This window comes from Bubalus bubalis, chromosome 19 (genome assembly GCF_019923935.1).
Source record: "Bubalus bubalis isolate 160015118507 breed Murrah chromosome 19, NDDB_SH_1, whole genome shotgun sequence".
Lineage (NCBI taxonomy): Eukaryota > Metazoa > Chordata > Mammalia > Artiodactyla > Bovidae > Bubalus > Bubalus bubalis.
This window is the reverse complement of record NC_059175.1, coordinates 29328059-29342931: the sequence shown is the minus strand read 5'-3', so window position 1 is coordinate 29342931 and position 14873 is coordinate 29328059. Positions and strand designations below refer to the sequence as shown.

At 34.8% G+C, this 14873-nt stretch overlaps 1 protein-coding gene across 1 annotated transcript in view; it reads right to left on the bottom strand.

Annotated features, from left to right (window-relative positions):
* Window positions 1–14873, bottom strand: part of HCN1 (hyperpolarization activated cyclic nucleotide gated potassium channel 1) — a 435721-nt gene that overhangs the window by 50735 nt on the left and 370113 nt on the right. The window contains exon 6 of the mRNA XM_006067715.4: window positions 4916–5156. Coding sequence (XP_006067777.1) covers window positions 4916–5156 — 241 coding nt within the window. The remainder of the gene's footprint in view (window positions 1–4915; window positions 5157–14873) is intronic.

The following is a 14873-nucleotide window of genomic DNA, read 5'->3' as shown; positions in this document are numbered from 1 at the left end:
AAATAACTGAAAGTAATGCAGATCTACTTTTTTCCATAAACTGTCTATCAAAGAACAGGCCCACTAATAGCCATTTCAAATCACCATAATGAAAATATGAATGACACTAAAAGCACTGAACCCAAACCAATTGCTATTTTGGAGAATTTCTTACTGAAGTGAGTTGGATTGAATAAGTAGATATTTGTTTCACAGGAATAAACTATAGGTGAAATATTTGTTAAATGGTTAAAGTGAGGGATAACTTCATCAGTAATTTTGTAAAACTATATTTAAAGATGATCATTTATGTCTTAAGAAATTTAGAAAAAGGATGGAGAAAAATTTTATTTTATGTATAATTACATTTTGATAGTTATAACTAGGTTTAGTAATTGAAGATCACCTCATTCCTCTTTAAATAAATCTCATTTAATCTTATCTTTCTTACACATTACTTATTGTCAATATAATTTAACATCTTTGATATTCTGTAATTCTCCTATTCAAACATTATATGTGCTTTTTTTCTCTCCACCATTCCATCCCCAAATGTTTCCATTTAAAATTTTTAAAGAGAATTTAAATAAAAGATAACTCATGTACTATACAATGAATCCAGATGGAAAGTGCAATCTATTTTTACAAAGTAATATTGAATCACTATATTAAAAATGCAGTGGAATTTAACCAAAGCAGTATAGACAGACTATGTGTATTATAAATTGCAGTCATCAAAGATGAAGAGTAGTTCAAAATAAATATACTAGCTTTTAAACTCAAGAAGCTAAAAGAAGTAAAACTAAAGTAAAAAGTAGAACAGATTTTATACAGAAAAAATACAGAAATTAGTGAAGTGAAAAGCGAAAATAAAAACTCCTTCTTTGAGATACCACAAAAATAACAAATATTTAAATAGCTCTGAAAAAAGTTAAGAAAATAAAAAAAAAAAAACAATATTAGGGAGAGAAAAGGCATAGAGATTGAGTGGAGATTAAACACATATGAGGAAATACAGGTGTCTCAGTGGTAAAGAATCCTTTTTTCTAATGCAGGAGATACAGGAGACCTGGGTTTGATCCCTGGGTGGGAAAGATCCCCTTAGGAGGAAATGGTAACCTGCTTCAGTAGTCTTGCCTGGAAAACCCCATGGACAGAGGAGCTTGGAGAACTACAATCCACGTGGCTGTAAAGAGTTGGACATGACTGTGTGACTGAGCACACACATTCTTATTGCATAATAACAACTTTCAGAAATTCCTTTCTAAACTTTTATGTACTTGTCACACTTACATTAATTACTTCAAAAACCTTGTCCCCCAAAACACTTTCCCCCAAAGCTGGATTATACTTTTATTTTTTACCACCAGGTTTTATTTATTTTCATCAACTTTCAATTTCTACTTTTTCTTCATGTGAACACTAATTCTATGAGCTTACTAAAGTAGATTTTTTTAAAGTTCTTAGCTTTCCCTAATTTCCTCTTTTTTCTTAGCATAATCGGCTCAAGAGTAAGGGGCTGATGCAATCAGAATCATGACGAGGAAGAAGAGTAGGAACAAAGAGAAAGATGAAGAATTAAAAATCATCCTTAATGAATGTGGAGAAAGTCAAAGAAGCTAATCATTGGGTTAACCAAAAACTGGCCAAATATTTTGAGCTGATAGGTTTTACTCAGTTGCAATAGGTTAATGAATGAGAGCCTTATGGTTATTTTGGGCTTCCCTGGTGGCTCAACTGGTAAAGAATCTCCCTGCAATGCTGGAGACCTGGGAGGATCCCTGGGTTGGGAAGATCCCTTGGAGAAGGGAATGGCTACCAATTCCAGTATTCTGGCCTGGAGAATTCCATGGATTGTATAGTCCATGGGGTTGCAAAGAGTCAGACATAACTGAGTGACTTTCACTTTTCATACCTATGGTTAATTTGATATATTCCAAATAAGCATTTAATAAAATTAAAACTTTTCCCAATAAATTTTATAGCTGTTATTGAAGAAAACTTCTTAAACTCAGCATATTATTGTTGCTTTTATAATCATTATTTTAAAATAAAAATGAATATATTGCCTAGCTTTAAGATTAGCCAACATCACTAATTTGATTTGAATACTTTCTTTTCACTGATTTTCAGGGGCTCAAATATACTGGTTATTTATTATCTAATTGAACAAACAAATAAAGTATTATCCCTAGTCTGGATTTATTGAATTAGAATCTCTGATAGGCAGAGCCTGAACTTAAACAGCTTCTTCAATGATTCTGATGCACACATTTTTGCCATCTAATATCAGAAGGAAGACAGGTAACTAGCAACCATGTTCAGTATGAGGCAGAAAGAAGTCAATACTGGAATTGAGAAGTAGTATGGAGACACAGAGTTGGGAGACATTAATTCTGACAGAGAAAAATTCTAAAGGCATATTATAAAGTCTGTAAAGAATTAATACCAAGTAATAAGAGCCATTTATGAATACCTCACCCACGATAAGAAAAAGTTTCACTTGAATTTGTCTTGTAGAATAAGCCTGATACATTAAGGCAGATTTCCTGACTTTTTCTCTAAAGAAAATATTTCAGTTTCCTACTGTTGAGTAATATTTAACTATTAAACTTGCCAATGTCTGACACTGTAGTATTAATCATTGTCTTTAATGTTAAATCAGAACTGGCACTAAGAGACATTAATAGTCATTCCCCGTCACTTGTTCTAACAAGTTAAAATTGTAATAACAATGTAGTGAAACTAAACAAAATAGAAGTAAATATGGAAACATTTTCATAATTTTGCAGTGCAAAAAACCCACTTTAGAAACACAAATGCTCTAAAATTCAAATCGAATAGACAATAATGAAGATCAGAATGATAAAACAAAAAATTAGAAAGAAAGTTTAAAAAGAAGTAATAATTTTGGAGAAAACAGTTACGTTATATCAAAAATACATTAGGGACATTTCTGTAAATTTGCTTTAAGAAGACAAACAACACATTAAAAAATGCAAAAATAGCAATAGAAAATCAAATAAAAATAATCCATATCTATAAAGAAATGCCTCAGTATCACTGTTAATAATGGAAGTACAAAGCAAATAATAAGGGGATGCCAATTTTACTTATTAGGAAGAAAAATGTAAAAATCAATGGGTAAAGCAATGTAGAAATCAGCAGTTTCATCAAAGAAATGATTTGATATTTTTTTCAGTTTAAATGTATGCATAGACTTTGGCCCAGTAAATCAACTCATAGGCAAGTTTTGTACATTTGCACAAATATAAATATATACAGCTTATTACAGTAAAAAGCTGGAAACAACTCAAAATGTCAGAATTTTCAGCAAGGCAAATAGCCCCTTGTGATGGTTAATTATGTGTCAATTTGACTGGTCATAGGATGCCCAGAAAAATATAATTTGGGATATGTCTATGAGGGTGTCCCTAGATGAGATTAGTATTTCAACCAGGTGACTCAGTAGTCTGCCCTCTTCAGGGTATGCATCCTCCAAATCCACTGGGGGCTGAATAGAGAAAAAAAAGAAGGGGAGACAAATATTTTTTTCCTATCTCATTGTTTGAGCTAACATCTCAACTCATCTGCCTTCAGATTCTATTTACATCAGACTGAATTTAATCACCTGTTTTCCTGTTCTTCAGTTTCAGATGCAGATCATAATATCTGTCAGCTTCCATACTCATATGAGTCAATTTCTCATAATAAATCTCCTTTTCTGTATGTGTGTGAATATATATAAATACACACACACACAATAGGAGATATATATCTCCTATTGCTTCCATTTTTTCTAGAAATCCCTGACTAATGTATCACACAACTAGAAGCTATATTCCCCAGCTTTCCTTATACCTAGAGGTACCCTTTTAACTAAATTCTGGCCAATCATGCGTGAATAGAGGTGAAGTTCGCTATTCTGGGCACATATCTAAAGAGAAACTGCTCATTCTTCAATTCCTCTGCCCCCTTCTCCCTTCCTGTGGTCCATATTGTGGAGAGGAATCAATTTTTCTGGTATAAATAAGGAAAATACTCTAGAGGATGGCAGCCCAGCAAAATAAATAAAATCTGCATGCCTAAAAACTGTCTTGGAGAGAGTCATTAAAGCCTCTTGGGACTTCTGTGTGAGAGGAAAACATACTTTCTATCTGCTTAAGCCACTGTTATTTGGTTCTGGTTTAAGAGGCTGAAGCGATATTCTAAGGAATACAATAGTAAATGCATATGCACTGAACGTGTGACACTGAAATGTGAAAACATACCAGTTTTCAGTGAAAAAATGTTGCCTGCCATATCAGTAAACAAATGATGTTCAGCCATCAATCCAACACATTACAGCCACACAATGGTGAGCCCAGAGCAAACTCAGGAGAGAAACAGGATGCCCACCACCTACCAGTCAGCTGCTGCAGCCACCCCAGATGATGCCCTCAGAGGAGACTAAGGATGAGAAAGCATGGATACCAGCCCCAGACAACTGAAGTGCATATCAAAAGAATAATTTCAATGAGCCCAGACTCTTGCATCTTTTCATACAAAGAAAAGCACTAAATTCTTTAATTTGAGATATCTGGTTTTCTCTAACCAACAGTAATCATTCCATGTTTCAACTACCTGGTCTCTGTTGCAAAAACTGCTATATACCCTGGCTCCTCCCTTACCTCTTGGAGCAGTCTCTCAGAGCTATCTGAGATACTGTGTCCTGGGCTTAAGTCCTCAGTTTTGTCTGCCAAATAAAACATAATTCTCAACTTTTAGTTATGCATTTTTTTCAGTCGACACACTATAGACACTTTTATCAGAATTCAAATACAAGTCCACATTCAAACCCAATAAATCAACATTCTGACATCTCCAAAATTCTGATAAAGATACATACTGCAAGCAAATTAGATTTCATCTGAGTTACATTTTCTTTTTTACTAACCTCCAAAGTATGAGCCATCTGTCAGCTTCATTTCTTTACTGGATTTTGTGATGACACCAGCAACACCATGTTGAATGAAATACATTTTTTTACCCACAGCTCCTTCTCGTATGATATAATCTCCAGGTTGAAACACCTCAAATCTCAACTTGCTCAGCATGGCGGTCACGAAATTAGGATCCGCATTAGCAAAAAGAGGCATTGTAGCCACTAGTTTTCGGCAGTTGAAGTTGACTATCTCCTACAGATGGCAAGAGTAAACAAAAATTAAGAGAGATTAATCATATCAGGAAGCAAAACAGGTGCTGAAATTAAGATCTCTATACAGCATAACATTGTAATTTAAATTAAGAAACAAAAATACATAAATTCTAATAATCCACATATTTCTTAAAAGTCAGGGATTATGTTTTATTATTGAGCTGAAATGTTGTATTCCTAGTACATAGAGTAGTATAGGCATGTATTAAACATCAATAAATATTAATTAAATATATACAAGTTCACCTTTTATAACTTCCCATTCCTTTATCATTCTTTATACAAAATTAGAATTAAAATGTGGAAGTGTTTTAGTCTCCCTTTTATCTGTTTTTATGAAGAAAAGAAACCACATCACTTCCTATTAACCTTGATGGTACTGCTTCTGTGGTCCATTGTGTTGAACAACCTAATTTGTACCTACTGACTGGAATTCTGAAACAAGAGCCCAGCTGCCAACAAAATGCCAACAGCATTCTGATGTTTTTTCTTAATGTCATTCATATTATAGGAAGGAAACTTGATATTGTTCACATTACACAAAGGAGACTCTAATTTGACTATAATCTATAATTATAAATTCAATTTGTTTCTGGGTTAGATCAGAAAATTACCCTGTCAAAACCTCCTGGGTTATCATTGGAAGTTTTGGACTGGACAGAGGCCATATTTTCCTTTTTCTAAATTGCTTTCTTTATGGGATCAGGTCAGTTCTAAATTAGGAGATTTATACACCAGATTAGACACAGTGCTATCACCATGAACCAAAACAAGGATATGGGACCAACCAGTTTTAATGCTGAAAGTTAGATATGGAACAGAATAAACAATGGGAATCTAAATTTCACTTCAATGCCATTTCTTAGAAATACCTTCTCCAATGCCGCACCCCACTCCCCGCCGCCCGCAAAGAACAGGATTGGACCTGAATTTGTGAGCATGCTTAAGAGACATATAAAACGAAGTCACCTCTGCCAAGAGATGGAAAAACGGCAAAAAGATTCAGAGGTATTAAAAGAGAAAGAGATCTGAATTCCTGCTTTGGGAATACAAACTTCTAGATTCCAATATGGGGAAAGAAACTTTCCTCAATCTTCTTCATAAAATAATTTGATATTTAATACTCCAGGATAGTTAAAAAATTCCAGTTGATGCAGAAGGCACAGAATTTTGAGTCCAACATGGAAAAGAAAGTGTTTCATCCTCAACAATATGCTGCGAATTCAGCAAAGCAGATAAGTATCTCTAATAGTGGAGTTTCATGGGAACTGATTAAAATATTTAAAAATCAGAAGCAATAACCAGAAAGTGAACATAAAGACAAAAACAAGAGAAGGATATTACATGTGGTACTTGGTACAGCATCATCCAAGCTCTGTAATGCACAGTAGACATTTGGGTGGCTATATCTAGGGGCATTTGTGATCAAATTTAACTGGTGTTGAAGACCTGTGGTTGGAGTGGGGGGTTACAGTAAGTTCAGCACATAGTAAGTGTTCAATCTATATGCATAATGTATGAGTAGACAGAACAAAGGGATAAAAAAGAAGGGAGGAAGGGGGCTAAAAGGGAAAGAAGGAAGATGGAGTTTTGGCACTGGAAAAAAAGTGCTCGCAAAACTTGGTTTATATTCCTATTGGGAAGTGGCTATTTAAAATTCTTAACATGCTTTCTCAAGTCAATAGCTTGAGAAACAAGCCTTATATATATAAAAAATGTGTTTTTTCACTATTCAAAATATTGGCTCTTCCATACAAAAAAACACATGAAGATAAAGGTGAACCATTCAAGGTACCCAAGGTAACCACATGAATTAAAAGGAGACAGAAATATACTATTAAAATGATCAGATTGCTTGTTTGAAAGTTAATGATATTATAGAGTGTAGAATGACATAGAAGTATCCTGTGTAGAAAATTGAAAATAAGCCAGGTTGCAGAGAAAATAAATTTTCAAACAAAATAATAAAATAATCTTTTCATCCATATTCTTTGATTTGAAGGATACAGATTTTTCTCTTCCTTGTTTTCTCACTTTTAGAAAATAATTGAAAGCATATTTAACAAGAAATTAAACTGGTCTTTAGGATGCCATTTGAATGGCTGTCTAACATAAGTTCTTAGAAGGAAAACCTTGTGAGCTCCATACAGTCTAAAAATACAGAGTGTGCTGGGTGTAAGAATTTAGCAATGAGGCAGCAACTCTGTTTTGTTAAGATTACTCTATGATTCATTATTGCAATGATGGTAATTATATTTATAGCGACCACGCTTAAAACTTTTTAGAGCTATACTGTGTGAAATAAAATATTGTAGAATGGAGGAGAACAAAATGTTTTACAAAATTTTCCAGAATGATACTTAAGTTGTCAATAAAGAATTGTAGTGCTAGAAGGAACCTTAAAATACTGCTATTCTTTTTAATAACAAAGAAAATACTGCATAAAATTTCCCAAGGTTACAGAATATGTGTGATTCCAAAGCACAGATTTATGGTTAAAATAAATCCCTGAAGCAATCTAAATATATCAAATCCCATTTTTTCTTATTGTCATAAAGTTAAACAAACTAGAAATCAAATTACCAACAATAAAAGATACCATTGAGAGTGAAAAGGCAAACCACAGATGGGAAGAAGCTATTTGCAGTGTATATCCCAACAAAGAGCTCCTGTCAAGAATATAAAAAGAACTCCTTAAATAGAAAAATCAAGGAAAACTATTGACTGGACACTTCACCAAACAAAATATTCATCTGCCCAATGAACCTATGAAAATGCGCACAGCAACAGTAATTACTGGCAGAATGTAAAGTGAAACCACGTATCTCCTAATAGCTAGTGAAAGTGAAAGTCTTAGTCAGTCAGTCATGTCTGACTCTTTGAAACTCCATGGACTGCAGCCCACCAGGTTCCTCTGTCCATGGAATTTTCCAGGCAAGAATACTGGAGTGAGTTGCCTTCTCTAGGCGATCTCCCCCACCCAGGGATCTAACCCAGGTCTCCCACATTGCAGGCAGATTCTTTACCATCTGAACCATAATGGCTAATGGCTAAAATTAAGAGTTACAAAGTTTTTCCAATGATGTAAGGCAACTCAATATACTTACTGCTGGTATATGTGAAAAATAATATAATCATTTTAGAAAACTTTTGGTGGTATCTACCAAAGTTAAAAACATGACTATCCAATTACCCAGCAGTTCCAACATAAGGTAAATATGCAAGAGAAATCAGTGCATAAGGCACTTCAAGAATGTTCATAACAGGCTGATTTTATTAGCCTGAAACTGGAAACAACCCAAGTGTCATGAAAGGTGGAATGGAGAAATAAATTGTGACATAGTCATAGAATGAAGCACAGCCTGAAATATAAAAAGAAAGTACTGCTGCCACACAACAGCATGGATGAATCACACTGACATGATGATGAGCAAAAGAGGGAAGACATTAAAGACTCTGCAGTGTGTGACGCCATTTGTGTGAAGTTCAAGCACAACTGCTTATAGTGATATGTCAGAAGAGTGAGAACCTCTGGGCTTGATTGGAAAAGGAAAAAAGGAAGCCTTCTAAAAATTGTTCTGTACATGGATCCAGGAGGTTATGTAGGTTCATATATATTTTAAAAATTCATCTAAGATTTGTGTATGTTTAAGACTTGTGCACTTTAACAATATCCATATTATAGTTAAAAAAAATATTCTCTACACTAACAATTAACGTGAATAATCCTGTTGTACTTTAGCAAAATATTGGGATGGACTGCTGAAAAAGAAAGGCAAATGTAGGATTCTTCTTTGTCATTGTCTTGTTGTTATATTATGCTGTGTTTTCAGTATATAAAAGTTGATTTATTTGGAATTTAAAAAGGAGATTTGTCTGTTTTCCTCTACTTTTTACCTTACTCATTTATTTATTTATATATGTACACATACATATGTATATATGTATATATTTATTTATATATGTATAAATTATTTTTGTATATATGTATATTTGGGGATTCCCTGGTGGCTCAGACAGTAAAGAATCTGCCTGCAATTCAGGAGACCCAGCTTCAATTCCTGGGTTGGGAAGATCCCCTAGAGAAGGGAATGGCTACCTACTCCAGTATTTTTGCCTGGAGAATCCCATGGACAGAGGCACCTGGTGGCTACAGTTCATGGAGTCACAAAGAGTCAGACACGACTGAGTAACCAACTCTTTCACTTTTTTTTTTTTTTTTTTTCAGGCTCATATTTATCTTACACTTTGAGGTTAAACCAATTATTTGTTTTGTTACTCGAGTTGTTACTGCACTGGCATGATAGCTCTTTTGGTAGGCCTCTTTGAAATATCCTTTTCATTATGTATTGCATATAGACAATACTCCTAACTCAAGCCAGACATGTCACTAAAGACTCTCATTAGAACAACTGCCATAAAGAATCTGGATGGAGAGTAGAGATATTAATAACTTAACTGCGTGTTTTATTTAAGTGAATGTGCTATAAGGACCTGTGATTAAAGAGGAGGAGTGTTAAAAGTTTTGTTTTACTAATAGAGTGATATTAATAACTTAACTAAATATGTTCTCTCTAAGAAAATGTGCTATAAAGAAATATGATTGATGGAGAAGAGCTTTTAAAAATTTTGCTAACCTCAAGACTCACTTGATTGTTTCCATTAAACTGAAAGTCACTTAGTTCTTTCTGACTCTCTGCAATTCCATGGAATTCTCCAGGCCAGAATCCTGGAGTGGGTAGCCTATTCCTTCTCCAGGGGATCTTCCCAACCCAGGAATCGAACTGGGGTCTCGTGCATTGCAGGCAGATTCTTTACCAGTTGAGCTACCAGGAAAGTCCATTAAACTATATGCTCTCAAAGCAAGCAGACTTCATGGGAAGAGGAAGAGCTTTTAAATGCCAATAACTTTCTGTCCCATTATGGCTTTTGCTGTCCAAGTTCTATTAGAATTTACAGTTTAAATCGGAAAGAATTCACAAGGAGGTAAAAGTTCCACAGAGAGAAAATGAATGGATTCCTTCAAATTAACAATAATATAAAATTATTTTCACAGTAATATAATCAAGGCAGCTCCAGTAGTGAACCTGAATATGGGATGCATCATAGAAAAGAATTACCCATGATGTAGAACCATTCTTGGGAAATAACAGAATATATTCAGGATTAGTCTATGGGACTAATCATTGCTCTTATGAAGACAGCGTCAATAAGGAAAAAGAAAAAAAGCTTTGATGGCCTGCCAAAGACAGCATTTTCCTACTTGGATGTATTTATAATACTTTTTCTAAGATACAGTTTACCAGGCTCCAGTCCAGATTCAGAGAATCTGAATCTAAATCTTTAAGGGATATGACTCAAAAAATCCTTGTTTTTAATAACACATTTCAAGTCATAAGCAGTCAGATATGGAAACCATGGTCCCTAAAATAAAGAAGTATCTGCAAGTTGAGGAAGGAAGATATATATGTATATATTCAGTGTAAGATAATTGTAAAAAGTAAACTAAACACGGGTGAGACTCTGTGTGTCTCTTGCTGTGTATGTATCTGGGCTTAGTCCTTGATACCAAAACCAACTGACTCAGTGCCTGTACAAAGTGACTCATACCTTGAACTCTTCACTTGTAAGCAACTCTACCTAGATAACTGTAATGATTAAATTAAAGATACAAGGAAAATATTTAATTTCACGAAGTGCTATCTATCATTTACCATTATAAGTAACAGTTGTATTATAAAACAAATGAATGTTAAAATCAAAGTAATGGTAGAGACTATATATTCTATAAAATTTCAGAGAAAAAAGAGTTCAGAGTAATTTGGTAAGAATAGCCTGCCAGGTGCCTCTGTCCATGGAATTTTCTGGGCAAGAATATTGGAGTAGGTTGCCATACCCTTCTCCAGGGGATCTTCCCCATTCAGGGGTTGACGGGCCTCCTGCATTGGCAGGCAGATTCTTTACTGTCTAAGCCATCAGGGAAGCCAAGAATATATTTGGTCAGATTTTTTTTCTAAATGTTGAGTTGAGTACTGGTTATTAAAGACAAAAGTCAAGATAGGAGCAGGGGTTCAGAAGATAAAAATGACAAGATATTCTTTGAGCACAGTGATATTCCCTGTGGCCAAAGTAAAAATTCTTATAATTCCCTAATGATGTAGTAATTTAGAAATTGAATTGCAAATTAAATAGACAACCCATTTTTTTTTAAAGAAGCACATAGTTGAAATTAAAAAAAAAATTTCCCTCAGCATTTCCAACAGGCTTATATTGATCTGGTGGTTTGTATTTTAATTTGCAGGATGGTTGACTGCATGTATAACCAATCACCCCATACAAACCTTAATGCTTGAAAATGTTTTAAACAGTTATGCAAACATTGACTAACAAGTTAGGTAACTGCTTTAATTTCTGCACGTCAAAGCATTTCCCTTGATTTCTGTGTCCCTACTACAGGGAATTTATGAAGAGCTATTTCTTTAGTTGGGATAATCTGTCTTATTCTTTTTCTTAAAGAGAGTATTTAACTGTCTTTATACTTCCTAAATAATCTGAAAATTAAAAATATGTAATAAAATTAAAGGTAATAAATACATTTAATATTTATTTGGGGGAATTTGAAGGAGTTAGAGATAAGAAAGTGAAGTCTTTTAAAAAACTTTGGTTAGAGATGTGCTATGTGCTTAGTCACTCAGTTGTGTCTGACTCTTTGCCACCCCATGGTCTTAGCCCGCCAGGCTCCTCTATCCATGGCAATTCTCCAGGCAAGAATATTGGAGTGGGTTCCCATGCCATCCTCCAGGGGATCTTCCCAACCCAGGGATCGAACCCAGATCTCCCACATCATGGGTGCATTCTTTACCATCTAGCCACCAGGGAAGTCCAAGAATACTGGAATGGGTAACCTATCTTCTCCAGGGGATCTTTCTGATCCAGAAATCGAACCAGGGTCTCATGAATTGCAGGCAGATTCTTTACCAACTGAGCTGAGATGATTAACATTTATATGGGGGAAGTTAAAGGAGTTAGAGGTAAGATAAGGAGTTAGAGGATTGATGAATTAACGTATAGGGTGCCTCAATTTTAGTTTATTGCAGTTTTACATCTTATAAAAAAATAAAATTTTTTATATTAGAAAGCAATTATATTTTTTAAAATCTTTAAAATCAAACTGAATACACACATATCCCTTAAAATAATAAAAGAAAAAAATCACTGTATTTCCATCACTGAAAGTAATTGATGTATTCTTTTAATGTGGTTTCTTATTCACCTTAACCTAATTGAAATCATAATAACATTGAATATCTATTATTCCCCACATTTATAACATAAAATACTTGCCATTTTGAGTTATGGTCTTCAATAACATTCTTTTTAATGGTCACACAGTATTTCATCTTGTGTTAATCGTAGTTATATTAAGAAAAACCCAATAGAGATAAAGAGATAAATAGTCTGCAATGGATTCTTAAATACTGGCCAGCTTTAATATTTTTCACCATTTCTTATTTTTAAATCTAGCTATAGCATTAATTGCTAGGTTCATAGTCTCTTCATTTTATGAGTTAAAAGGTAACTAGCCTAAAGTCTCTGCATATATAAATGGAAATTATGATTAAGTGGCTTAAATGAAATCTGCCTGCTTGTAAAGAATACATCAGAACATGGTGAATTTTGAAAGCTACAGATTCAAAAATTTAAATGTTTTCTGTAGTTACAGTTCTCATATGCATCTAATTTGGTTCTGAGATATTAAATCACATTTAAACTTTACCAGACGAATGCAAATGAAGCTTGAGATTAATTTGGCTTTTTGCATACTCCTACTGTTTTGCCTTCCTAGAACACAGGAACATATTAGGTACCATGCAGGATGTCAGCAGATGACATAAAATTCTCTTAACAGTCACTTAAATTTGATTGTACAGGAAAGAAAATAATGTAGAAACAGACCAAAAAGCCTAAATCAAAATTTTGTATATTGAGACTTCCCTGGTGGTTCAACGGTTAAGAATCTGCCTGCCAATGCAGGGGACACAGGTTTGATCCCTGGTCCAGGAACTAAGATCCCACTTGCAGCAGGGCAACTAAGCCTTTGTGTCACAACTACTGAAGCCCATGAGCTCTAAAGCCTGTACTCTGCAACAAGAGAAGCTGCTGCAATAAGAAGCCCATTGGCCACAAATAGAAGAGGAGCTCCCACTCTCTACAACTAGAGAAAGCCTGCAAGGAGCAATGAAGAGCCTGTGTGCTGCAACAAAGACCCAGGCTAGCCAAAAATAAATAAATTTTTAAAAAAATTGTATACTGACAATGACAGTGTTCATTAGAGACTTAGTATCACTGTCCCACTCTGGAATCCTAGGCTGAAGCTCAGTTAGGATTTGTGTAAACACCAGGGAGTGCAGCTCCAGTGGTCTGCAAACTGTGAGCAAGTTGTAGAGTGATTTACAGAACAGGATCGAAGCCCCCTTGGCAGGATAAAAACAGATTAATCTGGACTGTCAAATACAATGAATACATCAAACAGCTAAACTAAAAAATATTATTCAAACAGGACCAGTGGATAGTACAATGAGTTAAAAAAAATCTGAGAAGGGATTTGGAGAATTTGATAAAAATCTATTCATTAAATTTTGTAATAAAATCCACATAAATTCTTTTTCACCATTAATAGGTCAGCAATAGAAATAACAGTATGTGTATATGTGCAAAGGACATGAGGAAATCAGGCTACTCCCTAAAACTAAGCAGGCATTCTAAGCTGCACATTTGTCTGTCACATTAGTTAGATTTAAGCATTGCACATGTCGGCAAACGTTATGGGTTTAACGGTGACACCTCTACATTCATATGTTGAAGTCTTAACTCCCAGTACTTAACTCCCAGTACTTCAGAATGTGCCTGTGTTCGGAGACAGGACTATTAACGAGAGGATGAAGTTAAAATAAAGCTGTGAGAGTGGGTCCTAATCTAGTCCGCCTGCTATGAGAAGAAAAAACTGAGCACATGAAAAGAAAGGTGGCCATCTGCAAGCAAAGGAGAGAAACCCCAGAAGAATCCAAACCTGCTGACCCTTGACCTTGAACTTCAGCCCTTAGAAGTATGAGAAAATGATTGTTGGTTAAGCCATGATGGCATTTTGTGATTACAGCCTTAACAAATTAACATAGCGAGTTAGGCTGGCTAAAGTGTGGCAGGAAGGACGAAGCTGCCCCCTTGGAGTATCTGTCAAGACACAGCAGCACCTCAGCTCCGGAAGTACCGCAGGGGCAGGGGTAATACACATGATCCAGCTCAGATGGGTCTGAGAAGCTGTAGAATACAGCCCACACACTTCAACAACTTCTGAGCTCTTCAGTCTGGGGTGAAATAAATTAAAAAACAGAAAACAAAAAGAACTTTACTTACACAAAAAAAGGATTTTGCTTTATTTTTGTATTGAGTGTGAAGTATCATGGGCATTTAGTTGACAAGCGCTACAGGCAGATGGAAATGACTTTAGAGGCAGGACGAGAGTTATAATAATGGGTGCAATTTTATAAGCTTGACTTTTTAGATTTTTATAAAATATATACAACAATATTTATAGTTTAAGCATTTCCATGTATACAATTCACAAGAATGTTCATAATGTTGTCTGAGCGTTGCCATAAGTGATTGTGCGTGCTAAGTCACCTCAGTCGTGTCTGAC